Source organism: Artibeus jamaicensis, unplaced genomic scaffold (genome assembly GCF_021234435.1).
Source record: "Artibeus jamaicensis isolate MK-2021 breed Jamaican fruit bat unplaced genomic scaffold, CSHL_Jam_final contig_1127, whole genome shotgun sequence".
Taxonomy (NCBI): Eukaryota; Metazoa; Chordata; class Mammalia; order Chiroptera; family Phyllostomidae; genus Artibeus; species Artibeus jamaicensis.
Window position 1 is genome coordinate 3,324,735 of NW_026521219.1, and position 20,263 is coordinate 3,344,997.

Consider the following 20,263-nt stretch of genomic DNA (forward strand, 5'->3'; position numbering starts at 1 on the left):
TCCACCCAAAGAACTGCCTGCTCCTGTTCTGGGTTGTGACCTGAAGACCATTATTAGTTGCTATAGCATTTAGAGTTAGCATTCTTTGCTGCTATAGTATTTAGCTTCTTGGAAAACAGACTTGAGTTTAGCATAGACCTCCAAGGGTCTCTTCAGCAGTCCACTTGTCCAGTATTCTTCTCTCCACACAGCGAACACAACCTTTCTCTGTGTTCCTTTCATTCTCTGGTCTTGCCCTTAAGTACATACTTGCCCCTTAATTATGTCCTTAATTACTTCCTTGGGGGAGGTGCTCTTTGAGTGCAGTTACTTCCCAACTCCCTTGCTAGGCTCTCAAGGAAGAGAGTTTGTTTCACCTGAAAGTATTCATTCAACAAATATTTATTGAACACCTCTTACATATTGAACTGGGTAGCTGCTGAAAACACAGGAAGAAACAAAGTAAATATAGTCCCTGACCTTGTAGAATCTTGTCATCCAGCAAGGAAGTCAAACACTAAATAAGAAATTGTTGTGTGGTAGAGGTGTCAAATGGAAAGTAATGGGTATTAATGCAGGGATCTTAAACTTTGGAAGTGACAGGACCAGTGTCCCAAAGGAAGTGACTGTTTCAGTATTAAATTAAAGGATGAATCGTATGCGACCAAAGGAAGGTAGTGTATTCTAGTTAAAGGAAATAGCACCAATTCTATTATCTAAGTGAACAGCACCACTTCTATTATCTATTATCACCACTTCTATTATCTGCAGTTAGAAATAGCAGATTATCTCGCCTGAAGCAGCAAGAAATCTCATATCAGGATGAAGTGTAGAATTAAAGTCTGGACATTTTTGGAAAGAGTTGAAAATATGGTTAGTCCAATTACTAAGCCACATTGTCAGGCAAGTTGAGGTTGGTCATAAGGCTTTATAAATATAATCTCCCCCACTGGGTGATTTTCTCCAACTCTGCTCAGTATCCTGGGTACAAGCACGGAGATTACAAGCAGTTGGGATCCTGTGGAGGTAGGATTTTACTACACAGGTGTGACTAAAGGATGAGGGAGCAAAGAAGTTTGGCTCTTTTGGATAACAGAATATTAAATTGGACTTTGCCTTTTGACTCAGAAGTGAACAAACTGCCACAAAGATAAAAATAACTATTAAGTACCACCCCCATTCTAAAGAGAACCATAAAGCATGTTCCCTCAGGACATCCAAGAAGTAGCAGGACTGGCTCATTCAAACTATCTCCCCAACACCCCCAAGCAACCTCTATTTGCATCTGAAGAAGCAGGAAGAATCTACTCAAGCAAGTAATCATTGGTATAGAGCAGAACACTGTGGCTTTTACCTTCCATCATAAAAAGAGTGTTTTAAACCTTCACCCAGTGAAACACATGAGAGAAGCTTTAAAAATAAACACGTGTAGAGACTGAGGGGTGTCTTCAAGAAGAGCATGTTATCCCATGGGTGCACATTTGCTGTGCAGTAGACTTGCTGACTTAACTTGCAAGCCTATGTGCTTGAGTGGAGCAAATGAATGGGAGGCAGCAAGAAAGAAGGCATTTGTGGGGCAGCCTCTGTTCTTTCATTTGGCTTGACAAGGATGCTTGAGTCTCCCGTGGTCCAAAAAGGACTTAGAAGGTAGGCAGATTTGAGCCATCTTATTGGAATCCCTCCTAAGAAGACTTCATTTCAGGTCAGGGAGAAGAACGAGTACCAAATAGCTATGAAGCAGTCCGCGGGGACAAGAGCTCAGTGGGAAATGGAAGAAGTTATTTCAGAGATAACTGGGCATACAAGGGCCTCTGCATGCTCCTCAGAAAAATATACACAGACACCCAATAAGTGGAGCCACATTTGGGCACTGGCCACACAGTAAGCATTGACATTTAAGATGGGATTCTGGTGGCACACATAAGTGGAAAAATCCTTTATCTCTTCTTTTGGTAGTCCTATAGACCTGAATTCTGAAGAAACTGAAGTGAAAGAGCGGGCCTACCATCTCACAGTTGAGGTCCATAAGTCTAAGTTCTGACTTCAAGGTAGGAAAAAAATGAGTCCAAAATTGGACTTGAGATTTTTTCAGGTGGATTAAATTGCGCTGGACTAGACTGAAATATTCACTCTTGAAATGATCCAAAAGCATAAGGTCTGTCTGAGATATGCTATGGGATAGAACAGGAATGTATAACAGAACATAACTAAAGGAAGTGACTAAAGAAAAATAAGACTAGTTCTGTACTTCTTGGAGTTCAGGCTATTTAACAAACAGGGTATTTTACCAAGACAGGGAATCCAAGTAGGATAAGGAAGGACGTGAAGACAAAGAGGAGCTGGTGGATGGGAAGAATATGGAAGACTCACTACACTGAGTGTCATAATGAAGCTGAAAACAGTTTCGGTGGGGGTACATAAATAGATGAGCAAACCCAAGAAGGGTGGAGGGTCTAAGTTAGTGATCTCAAAGTCATGACAGTTTGACACAAGTCCAAGGTACAAACTTGGAGAGACTGAATACTGAGGCTGAATAAAAGAAAAAGTCTGCCCTGGCCAGTGCGGCTCAGTGGGTGGGAGCATCATCCCAAACACAAAAAGGTTGCCTATTCGATCTTCCACTGGGCATGTAGGGAGGCAGCCAACCTGTGTTACTCTTTCACATTAATCTCTCTCTCTCTCTTTTCTCTCTCTCTCTCCCTCCTTCCCTCCCTCTCTCTCTAAAAGCAATGAAAAAATGCCCTTGGTGAGGATATTTTAAAAAGTCTTTAATAAGTTCAAATAACTGAGATAATGTTATATTTGTTATCCAACATGAATGGTTAAGATACCTAGACGATGATAGATATTTGGGTAGACAAAGGCACTAAAGTCTTTTCTGAATGGGGTGAAGTGACCATGAGGTGAATAAATGGTAGTGCTGGGTAGTTGGGTACAAGCCTCAAATAAAAGCTCTTTAGAGAGGTAAGGATTGTTGGTCTGGTAACAGTGCTGAGTGCAGAGCAAGGAGGACAGGTCGCCACCCACCAGCTCTGGGAGCATAAACAGACTCTGCAGTATCTTCAGGGTAATGCCAGGAGGTGCTGGGGTTGTTCATCGAAGAGGCTAAGGATTTGGGGAAGTTTGTAAAAAATGGAATAGAAATTCCAGATGGTCCAATGAAAGGCTGGTGATAAAGGAATAATAGGGTATTGACAGATGGAGTCACGACTTGCAGAGAAATCTACATACCATCTGCAGAATGTTAAGGGGGGTACATGACAAGGTCAGGTTTGCATTTTAGATAAATCACTCTGGCATCTGTGTGGAAAACTTATTTGAGAGAGGCCAAGGTTACCAGAAAGGAGACCATTTCAGAGACTGTTATAGCCATGACAAGAAATCCTAAGAGTCTGAAATTGAGTAGTAACAACAGGGTGATGGAGGTACATGTAGAAGCTCAATCAGCTAGACTTCACTGATTGGCTGTAAGAAGTGAAAGTAGGAAGAGTTTACAATGGCTCTCAAATTTCTAACATGAGGAACTTTGTGATTGGTGAGGGGGGAACAATGGAGGAAAATCAGACTTATGGGGAGATATATTCATATTTGGACACTCTGTCAAAGACTAAAGACTTGAATTGACCCCTAGTATTCATTTCTCCTCCTAGACTGTAACGGAGTGACTGTTTAGTTGAGCACAGGGCCACTCAAAATAAAGATAGCATTCCACACTTATAGCTAGAGGTAGCCAAATGACCAAAATCTGGCTAATGGTACGTAATATAAATTTGTTGTTTTAAGTTGTTTCTGCAACTTCCAAGAGGTGTTCTTAAAAAGAGGGGTGGAGTTTTCTTCACTCTCCTTGCTTCCTGCCTGGGAATAGACATGACAGCTAGAGCTCTATTGACCATCTGGGTCCATAAATTTACTTGACCAAGGAAATCACAAAAAGCATAGCAGCAAGATAGAAAAAGCCTTGGCTTTGACTTCTTAAACATGAAAAAAAAAAAAAAACTTCTACCTGTTCGAGCCACTGTTATTTTGTGACTTTCTGTCAGTCACAGCTGAATCTATTCTAATAAATACCAGATGTGTTCATTTTGAAGTGTTTGTGGAACCTCAAGGAGGCCTACCTAGTTGGACATACTGATAAAACAAGAGATCAGGGATGGAGACATGCTCTGTAAGTGACCAGCATGCGTGTCATTCCCTGAAAGCAAGCCCATGTAGTTTTTCCCAATAGCCTTTAGCATCTGGATCCAAGAGTGAAAAGTTAATAAATGTTCATTTAGACGTTCACATCGAAATTCATTTCCTAACCACAAGTCGGAGGTGACCAAGGGATCAAAACTAATTTGTAGTTTAAAGATTGCCTTTGAAAATGAAAGATTTACCACAGCTATTCTTTGTATAACTGGTTACTCCTTTTTTTTAAATTTTTTATTGATTGTTTAGAGAAAAGAAGGAAGAAAGAGAGAGACAGACAGACATACAGACATTGGTTTAGTGTTGCACACATCCACACATTCATTTGTTGCTCGCTGCATGTGTCCAGACTGGAGATCAAACCCCCGACCTAGTCAAGTCGGGAGGACTCTAATCAGCTAAGCTGTCTGGCAGGGGCGGTTACTCTTTATAAAGGCACTCAGACCATGTAAGGAGAGTATAATCAAAACCCCATGTATCATGGAGAAATTATAACTAAAATCAAATACAGAACAATCTTATGTGTCAAAAACAGTGCAATGGATAGAATAATAAATACTCAGGAAAAATTACATTGAACTTATTTGTACCAAAAATGAAATGTATTTTTGAGCAACTGCACAGGCAGCATATTTCTTTAGAGACTCAAAAGTAGACACCAATCTGAGAAATTATAAGTATAAACCCCTGTTAAACTTGCTAAATTGTTAATCCCATTGTACAAAAATATTCTATAAAGAACACTCAGGATTTATTTAAGTTCTGTTGTGAAATGTTGAAACCTTTTTACAGTAGCCCTCATGAGAAGTTGTAACATCTTCCCAGCTATTTCAAGGTAGTTTCTTAAAAATCAGAGCACCAGCTTCAAATATAAATTATAAATTTCTTATAATGCTTCCAAATTTAAAGATCTTGAAAAAGTGTTTTTGAGTTATTCTGTATTCCCTCAAAGAAAGTTTGAATAAATAAACTAGCCCCTACAGGTTTGATTTTGTGGGGCATTAGTTTTTAAACTCCGGCTATCTGATCTCTTCTCCCTATCACTTGTCACTATGCACTCAATCAGAAGTTACAAAAATTATTTTAATGCAAGATTCAGCAAACTTAATTACGAAGGATATAGACTATGAAAACGAAGGTCACCACATGTATCTCAGCTGGTCATTACTTTTGTGCTTATCTCCTGGTTGGAAATGGCTTGGCCCTCCACCCCCCTCGAGCACAGACAAGAAGGTAGTGATGTAGTGACTGCCAACATCAACCATCAAACCCACATCTGCCCATGAAAGAAGATGGAACCCCTTCGTGCCTTAAATCCATGCAGCTTTGGGACTCAGCTGAGTCAGTGACGATGAACTGAACCTATCTCCACAGCCTTGATACAGAGGCTCTTCATCAAGGAACATCAGAAACCCCAGTGAATCCAAAATTAATTAAAATAACTTCATAGAACCTTGAGGTCTGAAAGCTCCTACCCAGAGAGTAAGTGTTCCCCAAAAGGAAGAAGGAGATGAGGGAAATGAGGGAATCTGATATGATAAAACAGGGTAAAGAACCACAAGACCTAGAATTTTGTTCTTGTCCTGATACTAATTAGCTCAGTCTGCTTCTTCCTGTGTAAGGCTAAGAACTGGACTGAGATGATCTCAGTGGCCTCTTCTAATTTTAAAAGTGCGTATTGGAAATTACAGATTAATGCTATAAATTTAGCCATCTACTGGAAACTTCAGGAACATGGTACGTTCATTTATTGTCTATTTTTTCTGATCTCAGTCTCTAGGAAGTATTTAACTCAAATGTTTTGCTCTGCAGAAAATTTCCTATCACTACCTCTCTCTCTTCAGTTGATGTTGGTTCTTCAAACCAACATTTACATTGTTTTCTTTGATGTTTAGAATGATGTTATTTGCATTCATAAAAGTGCAAAAGGAAAGTATCACTAAATGCAAAATTTTCCATTAAGGAATTTTCCATTTTGCAACTAAACATGGTATTAGGTAAAATATGGTATAGGAAAGTGATTAAATGCATACTAAGTCATGTGGGTTGTTAAAGGTCATTTGGTTGTTTGGGGTCTCCTAGGATACCTAGTTGTTTTTCCACCAACCCACACATCCTCTACATTTCTAATGAAGCCTTTGGAATAAGCGTGGCTTTTTAAGGTTCTCAACACTCTCTTTCTATGACTTCACCATATCATTAAAAATCTAAAGTTATTTAGCATAATTTAATATATTAGCAGGACTTGTAACCGTATCCAAGGATATGAAGTTGTTTGTTGTAACAACCACCTGAAGAGTCCAAAAGGCTATTCAAAGAAAAACAACATACCATGTCAAATTTTCAGTAGTTTTATTGAAAAATGCCTCTTTTGTTTCAGAAATAAATAATATAAGGCAGTGAAATTCACAATCTGCAGTTAAAATATAAAAGCAGCAATTCTATGTTCATAGTCTTGCAAACATTTCCAACTGCTTTTGATAACTAAGAAACATGTTCTGGAAAAAAAAAGTTCATACTAAATATACAACACAAACATGCAATTCCATCGCTGCAGAATATTCTGCAATTTGGCATAAATGTTAGTGTGTCTAAAACAAGGAGGTTTAAGGCAATATGAAATTGTATCCAGTTGATACAATAATTTCAGCTACATGACTTAAGGTTTGTGGTTGTTAAAGGAGATGTATAAGAGCATTCTATGCCATAATGGGTAACAGAAGACAGAAGAAGAAGAAAAATAATTGCAATGGAGTTGACTTTTCCCTCCCTTTTGGTTTTAGAGGGGCAATTACTCGAATCGTGCTGTAATTGAATTGCAAATAAGTATTAGGAAAGATAAACTCCCCTCTCGAAATAGGCAGAAGTTCTGGGTTCCAGGACTTAGGGCTTAACCTAAGAGTTTCACCGAGGCTGCCCACTGTGCCAAGTAAAGGCACAAGGCATGTTCTCTCCTTGCAGCTTTTGTGAACAGTGTTTTGCAAGCATTTCAAGGGCAAGAGCAGAGATGTCTACAGACTACGTGCGGCTAGCTAGGCTTCCTGCAGAAACCAGGTTCTCTACAGTGAAAAGGGGGACTCTTGGAAGAAGCGACGCTGGAAGAAACATCGCAGGTAAGACGTACATTGCTCTATCAGACCTGTAAAAGATAATCCCAACACCTCCCCCGAGCCAGGCCACCCCGGGCGCGGGTTCAGGTTCACTGCCCCACACTGCGGGCCAGGGTGCGCCGCCAGCGCGTGTGGGGAGGACGCTCTTCCACTGGTTCATCCGCACCGTAGTCCTCGTACTCGTCAGTCCGCTCAGGCTCCACCGGCACGATGAAGGGCTCGCGCTCAGGCAGGTAGGCCCCGCCCTCGGGCACGTATGGCTCTGTCCGATTCAACATTACAGTTATGGCATGATTTGGAAGGTACAGACACAGCAAAAGCTAAACTATCACCTGAGGTGATGGCACTCCAGTCTCAATCTCATAACTATAAATATATAAATTACAATGTTCTGATTACTTCCATTTGCATAGAGAATTTGGTGATGCTCAAATGAAGTAATGGCACTTGTTTTTTTAACCTTCAACGATCCAGCAGTAAATACAATCATTGCACAAATACCTGGGAAGGGTCAGAGACTGGGCCAAAGAACTGTAAACACAGAACCCAGGTGGGATTTTCACAAATCCCCAAGTACCTATTCATGACGTCAAACTCCTCAACACAGAACAGTATGGAAAGATGAGGAGGTGAAGGGAAGTATTGTTGGCTCCTAGAAACTGAACTCTAGAGGTGCGAATCAACTATCACCAGGTAATATACAGTACATGACATTGTCTGTGGCTGTCTCTCCCACAGACTGAGTTACAGCTGGTGGGTGAGGAACACCAGTGACTACAGCGAAACAGGAAGGAAAAAAAAGTGACTATAGAACTTTGGTTTGAAAGTTGCAGCTACAAAACCCAAATGAGAGTACATGTACAAAAAAGAGTAATAATGAGACATGCCCTGAACCAGACACATTGCTAACAAGCAAGAAATGAGGCAATTCCATTCGGTGTTATTCTGGCATAGAGCAAGCAGCAGGCTTTGATGCAGAAGCTTACTGTAGAATTGTTACGTGATTTTAGCAGACAGGATCACATACACATCATTTACAAGCCACAATTAGTTTATTATTTACATAAGACATGTCTCTGTAACCAGGTTAATTGTTTTTCTCCACATGGCATGATCTCCACTGGTTAGTAGTTTTATTATGAGCCTCTTTCTCTTCTCAGGCTCCTTATGGCTGTGTGTTTGAGCTTTTTTTAAAAATAAGATTTTTCTGCATTATTGCTGAAATGCATCAGGCTTATAAACTAACACCACTGCTTTCGTCTCATTCAAGTTAGTATAAAGAGTCTCCACCCTCCTTTGTGATGTTGACCTGGTTCGTTCACCACATCTGTGGTGAGATTTCCATACAGACTCATTTCCTAATAAGCATGTGCGCAAACATCTCAGAAACAGGATTTTCATGTATTCAAACTGTAAGCAGCACTGGCGACTTAGAAAATTTGTTAGCCGGAACCTGAAACAGGTCAAAGATGATAGTTTTTAAAAGTTGAATTACTATGCAAAAAATATATATACACATCCATCTAAGTATGTAATGGTTAAAGTATATATATATATATCCATATATTTCTAGTTATTCACACATACCATAAGGCAGAGATCATTTAAATTTAGTTTGTCAAGCATTTAATTATAATTTTGTGATAGGGCTGCATGAGAAATTTGCATTAAGATTCATAACTTTTGGCCATATATAAGTATTCACATAAATATATAGATATATAGATATTTAGGTATTCAACTACTCATGCACTATTTGCTAGTAGCCAACCATATCAAACAGCAGTATCATTTTAAAAAACTTGCAAGATGCTTGAGGGTGCACTAATGAGAAGGTCACCGCTGGCCACAGCATGACTTTATTCCAATCGGCACATGTTCCCTGTCCCCACATGCCCGAAATCAGACATAAGAGAACTGAAACACTAGAATTTCACTACTAAATCCTTTAAAATAGTACATCCCAGATTTTATGTATATTAATCTACAGACAGTGTGAGACAGTGAATTATTTTCAGTAGTCTGCATCGTGTTATCAAATACAGGGTGGGGCACAAGCAGGTTTACAGTTCATATGGAAAATAATACAATAATTAATATATAACAATACAATAAACTGTTTTACATACTTACATACTCACAACTGCAAGCCTATTATTGCCCCACCCTGTAGTATGCCTACATGTTAGATTCCCAAAACAAACATATATATATATATATATACATATACAAACATATATATATATATGTTTGTTTTGGGAATATAAGAATATATATATATTCTTAGCATTCTACAATTGTATTTAAAAAATTACTGTTCCCAACCTTTAGGTTAGGGAGAGAAAAAAAAAGTCAATTGGTAGCATTCTTTGAACTTGCAGGAGAAATAAGGAGAGCTTTATGATATGATTTGGTAATCGCAGAAATATTGGAAGGGAGAAAAAATAATTATTCAACTCATAAGAATGATACAATGTTTTATGCTTTGAGAGAGAACAATATTACCACATAATCAAAACACATAACTGGAAGAGCTGATATCTTCAAGAAATACTCAAATCAATATTCCTTCAATCCTAGGGAACTTCATTTCCAGAACAGTTCTTAATTCAGGTGAACTTGGGTTCCAACATTGGCAATCACGTACCTGGATAGCCTTGCCCGTTGTATGGGATGCTGGCACACTGGGATGAGTCACAGTACCCAGGAGGACCTGGGGGCCCTCGGATACCTGAGTTTCCAGGACGACCAGGGGGTCCTGGGGGACCTCGGGAACCTGTGGACCCTGGCGGACCCGTTCTGGATTCTCCTTGTGGACCTGTGTGGGTTTAAAACAAATATTTCTCCTCTTGTTAAACACATGTTCTCAGGCAGTCAACAATACTTTGGTACCTCCACTGCCTTAAGAGTAGACAACTCACTAGTGTATGGTAAGAAAATATTTCCTGATGAAATCACCAATATGAACCAAAGTGTGGTACTTTCTTACCAGTGATTCATTAAGAGTTAATGCCAGAAATCCAACTCCTTTAATAATTTTATTCAAAGAATATTGACTTAGCGAGAATTATCGAAACTAAAGATATCAGTGAGTTTTCTGGACGCTCCCACTGTTACAGAGATTGTCACAGCCATTGACGAATGGCTACCTTAGCCCATGAGACTGCCACTAAGACAGGGAAGTGCCTGCTCCATACCTCTGGACCATGGAAGCAGTGTTATTTCTGGACCAAGTGATACTTACGGCTAAAATAAATGTAAACATGTAACCACTGGGGTTGACCTTAGTTGCAAGGGTCTTATGGACATTATAATGGAAAAAATTCCTTTTCAACCTTGCAAAAGAAATCCATAAAAAAAACTAGATAACTCCTCTTTCCAAAGCATCAATAAAGAAACTGTAAGTGAAATCTTGTGATGACTTTTGTGTGAGAATACATTTTTTCAGTCTACTAGCAACATCTTAAAGAATACTGGAAAAAACAGGAAGTGAGACATCATTCTTAAAAGCTATGAGGCCAAAGAAAACAAATAGGAATTCCATAAAAAAGAAAATAGCAACCCTCAGTGTCACTGAAATTCATATCCTCATATATTAAAGACACAGGAAATGCTTACTAGAACACGTTCAAACATTTTTTTGAGCAAAGAGAACATAAAAATGAGGTTTTTAGAAGTTGAACTTCTTGCTAAAATATATTCTATGATCGTCGCTATGCCTGAAGCTGATCTGATGAGGTTGTGGATCTCTTGGGGGGCTTTGTGCTTTCTCGGTAGCTACTACTTCAGGTACCAGCAGACCTACCTGGGGGGCCAGGTGGCCCGCGAGCCCCTGGAGACCCAATACCCCTTTCGCCTTTCTCTCCGGGCAAACCTAAGGAAGGACAAAAAGATAAAGCACAGGAGGGGAATTATCAGGAAACGCGTAGTCTTCATTTCAACTGAGAATACTTGATTCGGGTCATTGATTTCCCTAATTTTTCACAGAATTTTACTCTTTAAGGCAAATTCTTTCTAGGTATTTGTGTAATTCCAGATTTATGTCCAGGAAACAAATCTGGCTACACACCAGGGAAAAAAATTATTTGAAGAAAACAAACGTCTAATATATACTTTCAGGAACAGTTATTATGAACAGAAATCAAAATAATAGTTAAAACTTATTGAAAAAAATCTTATTTTTAGTAGCCCTATTAGTATAGCACCCAAACCATCGGAATGATAGAAATATCTAAGTATCCTCCACAATGTCAAGCGCTACTTTGACCAAAGCGGGTTCCAGAGTTCTGAAACATCTGTAATCAGATAATCCTATTTTCCTTCTTTTCCTCCAATTATACTTCTCTACCATAAAATTAAAATGAAACAAACACACAAGAAGAGTGCCAGACCCTGAATAAAAGAACAAAAAAAACTGGATCTAAAATTGTAGGGCTGCTTAAATACAAGAACATCATTACTGCCCAACTCAAATTTTAAGTCACAGTTAGTAAGATTTTAGTGCTTGGTTTAGTTTGCCAAGATGCAGTTTTTCCCTTTAACAACAACAACCAGAAGTTAGCACTGTCTTTACTGAGATCTCCCAACAGAATGTTTCTGTTTTCTCAGCTACGGAGTTCTACAGCTGGTGGCCACCTGAAGAAGACAGATTCACAGATACACAACTCCTCTGGGACCGTCCAAACAAGACTAAAGTCCTTTGCCAAATTCAGTCTCCCACGTACCTTTAACACCCCTAGGCCTTATACTTGCAGACCCCTTCCTTCATGCTTATGCTGCAGCCACAAGTGCCTACCTCGTTCCCCTGGGGGTCCCTGCATGCCCGGTGTGCCCGGGAAGCCCGGTCGCCCCCCAGGTCCTGGCTCTCCTCTGGTTCCTGCGCTGCCTGGGGGACCTGGGGGACCAGGTGGGCCCGGCTGGTTACGATTGGAGTGGTAGTCATTTGGAATCTGATTCAGCATCTGATTGAATCTGTTCATCTGACCTATAAATAAAAATAACAATTGTTAAGAGGAAGCCCAATCAATTAGGGAGGGGTGAGAAGCTGAAACTGCTTTCTCTTAATTGTCTAGTGAAATCCCTGTCTATTCCTCCCCTGTCCAGAAAGCATTCTAACTATGACCAAAAAAGTAAAATGAAACTCTCCCATCACCAAGGACAAAATGATCTCTGATAAATGATTGTTTCCACTAACTACTGACCAAGTAGGCCACACTATTGCTATAAACATGAACAAGTTGTAAGATTTTAATGTGGCTCTGCTAGAAAGACCTGATGTTTGCCAGATGATGTCACTCAAAAAGAAACCTTTGTAAATTAAGAAATTATACCATTCTTGTGTGTACATAAGGCAACAATAATCAGGATTTAGTGTAAATTGGCCTCACCTGTGGGATATATTGAAAAATAAGATTTCTGGGTGGCATCTCCAAAGACAATGATTCACCAGGTTTAGAGTCTGGCCCAGGAACCCTAGTGCCTAACAGGCAACACAGGCGATGCTAATGCAGGTGTTCCCCACGATAGCACTTCCCAAAAGAGTGATTACGACTTCCAAAAGAGGGAACCCTGAGTTTAAGGCCACTCTTGGTTTTCAGCCACTGAGCTTGATTAATAAACTTATAGGCCTCCTCAAGGAAGAAAGAGTGTCTGAAAAATAAGGAGGCAATAAAAATGTCCCCACTGAAATGGACTTTCTATGACCAAATCAGCCTGGGTGGGCCTACTTCCTTAAAGTCATACAATAACTGGAAGGTCTTAATTTAAAAGATTCAGTGTTTGCTGCTTTCATATATTTACTCAGCTGAAGATCTCTAAAAACTCCAGTGTGAAAATTGAAAACCCCTTTTAGAACATGATTTTTGTATCACACCAAATATAAGGAAAACAGACTTTCTTTTACCTTGACTTATTATTTTATCTTAATGACAATCATTAAAATAGCCTGAGCCTCACCTAACTGGCTACAAAACTGACAATGTATAAAAATAAGAGATCCTCAAACATGAAATAGAAACATATATCTTAGAAACTTTATGACTCAAACTGTGCATTTTCCTGTAATTAATTAAAAATTATTTAGACATTAAAAATAAAGAAATTTACCACTTATCAATTGTTCACAGACTTGTCTTGCAACTGCCCGCATCATGTTCTGAGAAGCAATGTCTCCCTTGTTAATTAAATCAATGAGAATCATTAGCAGGTTATTTCTATTGTTTCAAACGTCAATGTTTTACACACACAAAAAAAAGTAAGTCAAATTTCAAGAAATACATACTCTATCACCTTTCTCTCCTTTCAATCCAGATGGACCCTGAAATATAGGAATTTCTTATGTTAGAAAGTGACAAACATGATCTAAAATTATTCATGAACAAACATGATGATGAAGAGAGCAAGGTCTGCTTTCGATGAATTAGCAATGAATTAGTAACATCACATTTACATTGATGTTACTCACATTGTCTTTGTCTGTTAATAGCAATCTGATTCCCACCCCCACCTCCCTGTCTCTGAAGCACATGACCTCCAAAAGAGTGCAGAGATGTGGATTTTATGATAACAATTTAGAAGTTATGTATTATGCATACATTTTATGATGCCATTCACCAGAATGGCCTGGCACTGAAATACATATGAAAATGGCACTTGGTACAATGATCCTTTCTTTTACCTCACCATGGCTGGGTAACTCAGCTTGTTATTGTGGAGTCTGCATGACACCAACATTAATTTCAGTTCTAGTAAGAACCGTTGGGCTTTTGTCAATTCCCTAGCTAAACATATACCTCTAACTTCTTCCAATGATTTTTTTTTGGTGCATTGGGGATAAAAGTAATCACATGTCTCCCTTATTAAATAACTCAATGCAAATGGTGGTTCCACATCCAAACACAACTTCAGAATATTTGTCCCTGCTCTGCCAGGCCTTTCACTGCCAGGAGAGTATCGTGGAAAAAGTGTTCCTTATAGTGCAAGAAGTTTGTGCCTTTTAGTCATGCTCTTCCAGGCTGCCAACTGCTATCACAGAAGGAACACCCAAGCCATTGAAAAATGTGATGTTTAAATAATACAGCCCAAACCAAACTGCTTCTTACAACCTCCAAAACTTTTGCCTGAACTACTCCAATATCCTTCCAACTGGTCTTTTTGCTTTCTGGATTGGCCCATTAGAGTCTATTCTCCTCAAAGAAGTCAGAGTGATATTTGTAAAAGAAAAATTCTAATGTCCCTCTTGGCTCCAAGGGCGCCTTATGACATTTGGAGTAAAAGAATTCCTTGTCATTGGCTAAATGGTCCACCTGATCACCTCTGCTCAACTATCAGACATGATCTTCTATTTCTCTCCCTTTACTTCCTTGACTTTGGGTATCTGGGCCTCTCCGCTGTTCCTTTCATATACCACAGTCATTCTTCACTCGGAGCTTTTATTCATGCTGTTCCCGCTTCCTGGAATCCTCTTCCCACAGCCCTTCAAAGAGCTTGCTCCCTCAGACCCCCTCCGACAGGCTGACTACTGTATCTACAACAGCCACCCCCCACCACCACAGTTACTCTCTCAGCCCTCACTTTGTTTGTTTTCTTCATGTCACTCATCGTCACCAGAAATACTTATTTTTATGCTTTTGGTCTATATGCTCTACTAGAATCTTGCTGAGGTCAAGGGCTTTGCCTTATTTACTGTTGTATCCCCAGACCCTAAAACATTGACTAGCACACATTTAGGCACTAACAAATAGGTAGGTGTTGAGTAAATGAATAAAAATATTCCACAAGCAGTTCTTGAAAACATCCACAGTACAATCAGGTGGTGTAAATTAGCAGGAAGAGATCAACTGGTTATAATAGTTAATAACATAAACCAGCAATTTCCAAACAGTGCACTGTGAGAATTTTTAAAGCATTCAATACCTGACTATTATTCAGAGACACTTACCTCTTTTCCCTTAAATTGTCAAGTGAAAAAATGACAACAGATAATACAACAATAGCCATTCAGTATGAATGAATCAAAATTATACCTATTTTTGCCAGGTCAGAAGAAAAATACACTTTTGGTGTGCCAGAGAATTTTAGTAATTAGTTTATGTGTGCCCTGAGGTAGAAAAGGTTGAACATCACTGACATAAGCTGAAAGTCACTGAGCCAGGCTCTCTGCTAACGCCTTCTGCACCCATCTGCTAGTTCAGGTATAGAAATGAAAGGTAAGATAGAATAGAGGAGGAAAAGAAGAGGTGGTTTGCCACCCTAGAGGACAAGAATGATCGAAGGAAATAAGAGGTCATAAAGTCCAAATAAATACTACAAGTTACAATCACAAGAGAAACTGGAGTTTGGCTTTCCCTTTGTCAAAAGTACTAGACTGTAATGGAAACACTACTATTATTGAGTTTAAAACCTTTTGTAAATTTCAAAGATATTTTTTAACATTTATTGCTACTTTTAGATTGCTCCTGATGTTTTTTTTATTTACTATCACTCTGAGATTCTTCTTGTATATAGGGTTTGTAGAAATCATCTTTATTTCAAGTCAAGGACATAACTTTCCTTCAGGTTTCTAGCTGCAGCATTAGTTCCATCGGTGACAGACTTGTGTAAGACTCTTATTTGGTTATAGTGAAACAAAATGGAATTCTGAATAGGTAGAAGAGTTCTATTTACTCTAAACTGCCCTTGTGAAGTTTCTGCCATGATTCATTGAGGAAAATAGAGTAAGAACATCATGTGCTAGTATACACATGGACTATAAATATATCAGGAGTCCTTCAAATATTATGTGGCTTACTTCATTTTATGTAAACATAGAGGATGACCCACATCACACAAAGATTTTACCTTTAACTTGTGTGACATTAAAAATTTTTTTAAACTTGGGTTTATGTGACTGGGACAATACTTCAGAAAACAGAAGTCTAATCCAGACAACAGCTAATGGTTAGACTCAATCATCTTTAAGATAACTTTTTATATTTCAGAAATCTATTTAGAAAAGATAAATTCATACTTCATATATAAAATATAAAGGAACTTAAAAAGTATATGAAGCCCAATAGTCATTATATACAATTGTGGATATTTTATTTAATATTTCAGTTTTGGAGATACTCATTTGAAAATACCAGGCATGCACAATACCATCTCAATGACTATTTTAACCAAGATACCTGACTAGAAGAAAATTATACTAGCCCCGGTTTGTGTGGCTCAGTAGATTGAGTGCTGGCCTATGAACTGAAAGGTTTCTAGTTCAATTCCCAGTCAGGACACATGCCTGGGTTGCCGCTCAGTCCCCAGTTGGGGGCCTTGTGAGAGGCAACCGATATCTCTCACACACTGATGCTTCTCTCCCTCTCTTAAAAAAAAATGTTACACTGGATGTGAACTGGGCAATATAAAAAAGTAAAATAGCAGATTAGATCAATCCTTTTAATTCTAGGACTAATGATCTTAGCATCCTGAAGGGAAGAGAAAAGAGCAAGTGTCTTGGCCGGAGGATAGATACTACCAAAGGGCGAACATCTGCTCCTTACACAGGGAAGCAGCCTCCGCCTTCACCAGACCCTTTTCTATATTAAGCAGCACGCCACTCCTAAATAAAGGCTCATTCTGCTGACCCAGCTTGGAGTGTTTATGCAGTGTAGAAATATGTATCTTGGCTCATAATCCCTTTCTCTTTTTGAAGAAACCCTACAAGCACAGGTTCATATTATAATATTCTAACTCACAGAGAAAAACTTCAGAACTAGTACCAAGTTAATTCCACAGGTTTAGCATAGTTTAAACAAATGCTTCAAAACACTACAGCAGAGATAATGTAAGGCCAAAGCCTTTCAGTTTGCTCATTATCGATGGCCACAGTGAGACGACTGTAGACATGCAAACCACCCACTTACTGGTCTGCCATGGTCTCCGGGCTTTCCGGGTTTCCCACTCGGTCCTGTGGCTCCCGGGGAGCCTGGGGTTCCCTGCAACACACAGATCAGGAAGGAGGATGTCATGATGAAAGAAAACTCCCATCGAAAGTAAACCAATAGAGCAGCCAGGTTAAAAGCTTTGAAATGAAACAGCATATAATCGCATATTAAAGAAGAATAAACTGAATTTTAAGTTAGCATAAAGGAAAAAATATTGAAAATTCCCATTCAATCTTTATTGACTGTAGAGTTCTAAAATATATTTTTAGACCACTTGAAAATTATATACATATATAATCAGTTTTACGATTCACACACTGTGATCCCAGTAATTGGTTACAAAGTGAATCTGCAGAAAGCAATTCCTGTTTTTCAGTTTATTACCATTACATAACCCGACAAAAGACCGGAGTGAAAATTTTGGCTGGGGAAGAAATTACGAAGGTAGCCAGTTTTCTGCTAAATTGGCCATCCTCGTGGCAGAGTGTTCCCCTGCCTGCTGAAAACTGCACCCTCCGCCTAGAAATTCACTCTTTCTTTGGGTCATCCTCCACACTTCATCCTCTTCTGTCATGTAGCACCCGTCACCCCATCAAAACCACAAGAATTTCTTCATCTTTCTTTTAACACAGCTTCAAGACATTTAGTCATATTTTAAAAGAATATTTCGACTATCTTCGAACCAATACATTATGTTCTAAAGCCTAAAATTTCCTTAAATAGGAATAGTCATATTTGGTAAAATAATTAATTCTTTACTTCATCAGTTAAGCAAATTTTAAGCTCTATAGTAAATACTTCAAATGAAAGTTTGCTATATATTTAAACTCTCCTTAACCTGAAAATATATACATTAAAAATAAATGAGATTATTTAACATATGCTATTGAATACTCATACCCTGCCATAAGATATGAAAAACATCCATCATCTCAGACAATTTAATTGTGGTCTCACCTGGATGGAGGTATACAGACGCCACTTTCAAAACCATTGGCTTCAGTATTTTCCTCCAAGATCTTAATTAGAAACCCTATTTCGGCAAAACTTACTTCCTGAGAACAAACTGATAACCATTCAGTAACAAATGTCCTTAAAATTCAAATGTTATAGGCCACAGATTCTTAAAATTGTGTGACAGGAAGTAACCGGTACAGTCACAAAATTCCACCACTCAGTGTGGGGATGGGTGAACTAAGGCACTAACAGCAAGTGGCCAAATTTGGGGGGAGGAATTTTCCTATTTTCAAATATAACTTGATTAAACAAACAAAAAAATCCCTGAATTTTAACACATCTATTTTTTTCTAGCACATTTTGATTTATGAAAACAAAAGCAAACAGCAACCCCGATGGCGCACCCACAGCACAGACAGAATGCACTTCAAAAGCCAGGCAAGCAGGCTCTTCTGTAGCAAAAAGGGGGCAGCAGGACAACACTGTCACCCGTTCTGTTCTTACCGGTGGCCCAGGTGGACCCCTGGGTCCCATTGCACCATCTTTTCCAGTAAAGCCCTATTGTAAAAATAAAATTAATTACATTAGTGAGAAAATGATGAAGTGAAAAGGGAAAACGCCAAACAGGTTAAGTGTGAAGGGTGAAGGATTCAACCCAATCTGCTATTTATAGGTAACCTTGCAATATAAAGACAAATGTACAAAATATAAAAAAATTTCCAATTTAACTCAATACCTTTTACCGAACAATTAGTTTCTATACTCATTCATTTATGTAATTATAAATAAAATTATTTTGAGTCAAACCAATCTTCTGCAAAAAAAAGGCACTTCTTTCTTGAAGATACTAGCTTTTGCTTTTGTGAAGAGTGTGAAGAAGCCTAAAGGGAAACTAACCCTTTCTACTGAAAAGTCAATGGCCACAAACTGGCCCTGGAAGGATCAAAGTGGGATGAAAGAAATGTTGCTGAGAAAAGCATGTGGTCTCATAAAAGGGGAAGGAGAAGCCAAGCACCTGATAAGAAAACTCCCTGTCTCATTCCCTAAGCAACGGCCACACAGCCAGGGCCGGACTATTGATGTCTCCACTCTTGATGAATTTCTTTCTTCCACCCCCCCAAAAGAGGCAACAGTGTCTTAACCACCCTCCACTTGAAATAAAGGAAGTCTTCAACTCTCAGTTAATTTTTTCAGTGGCCCCTCTTGCCTCATCTCACAAAAAAAGGCCAGGCCTACACCAGGGTCTGGTTGACTGGGAAGGAGGGATCCGTCCCAGGAGCACAGCGCATCTCCAGGCAGGCCCAGTCTTTGGCTCTGGAGTCCCATCTCCATCCAGCGCCAAGTGACCTCTGCCTGGAATGAGTCATCCTGCTACTCAGTTAGCATTCATCCCAACAGCAGGTCTCTGAAATCCAGCCTAGGACTTCTGAGTCAGATCATTTTTTATGGTTGTTGCATTCCTCTGTCAAAGGACATTTTTGTCTCATTTTCTGCAGAGAATGAGCAATAATTTCATCCATATTCCTGAATTGTTTCAGAAAATTATAGAGATAAAAATTTCAGATTGTTTTCTGGAAGATCTAAGCCTGCTTAATTAAAAACAGACTCCAAGTTCATCTGATGTAACATCAACACTGCTTCTGAAAGCCACTTAAGAAACAAAAATGCACTGGTAGTGTCAGTGTTTGAACAGTTTGAATGAATTTCCTTTCATCTGAATTTCTCCAAATGCTATCTAGAACACTCTTTTTTAGGTCACTATCGTATTTCTTAATAATCCTCCTTCAGTCAGCCTAAGAACATTTCATTTTTTTCTATCTTTACTGAGGTATAACTGACAAAAAATGTCCATTATTTGTGGTGTACAAGGTGATGCTTTGATCTATATATAAATTGTGAAATAATTACCAAAATCAAGACAATTACCATAATCCTAATTATATCTATCTCTTCATGTAGTTATTTTTGAGTATGCTGAAAACACTTAAGATCTACTCTATTAACAAATTTCAATAAAAATGTAGTATTATTAACTATAGTCGCTACATAATTATATATTTTAGCTCTCCAGAACTTAACACATTCTGCATAACTGAAACTGTGTACCCTTCA

At 38.8% G+C, this 20,263-nt stretch overlaps 1 protein-coding gene across 3 annotated transcripts in view; it reads right to left on the reverse strand.

Moving 5' to 3' along the window:
- Positions 1 to 6,502: 6,502 nt before the first annotated feature.
- The window catches only part of COL12A1 (collagen type XII alpha 1 chain), a 116,029-nt gene continuing 102,268 nt past the window's right edge, over positions 6,503 to 20,263 (reverse strand). The window contains exons 59-66 of one of the 3 annotated variants that reach the window (XM_053664059.1): positions 18,656 to 18,709; positions 17,174 to 17,245; positions 13,558 to 13,593; positions 13,383 to 13,449; positions 12,073 to 12,261; positions 11,083 to 11,151; positions 9,925 to 10,095; positions 6,503 to 7,539 (exon numbers count right to left, since the gene is read on the reverse strand). In XM_053664059.1, the coding sequence (XP_053520034.1) occupies positions 7,367 to 7,539; positions 9,925 to 10,095; positions 11,083 to 11,151; positions 12,073 to 12,261; positions 13,383 to 13,449; positions 13,558 to 13,593; positions 17,174 to 17,245; positions 18,656 to 18,709 (831 nt within the window). In that variant the 3' untranslated portion in view covers positions 6,503 to 7,366. Of the gene's footprint in view, positions 8,731 to 9,916; positions 10,096 to 11,082; positions 11,152 to 12,072; positions 12,262 to 13,382; positions 13,450 to 13,557; positions 13,594 to 17,173; positions 17,246 to 18,655; positions 18,710 to 20,263 lie in introns of those variants that run through there. The other 2 variants (XM_053664063.1, XM_053664067.1) reach the window with 2 other exon arrangements.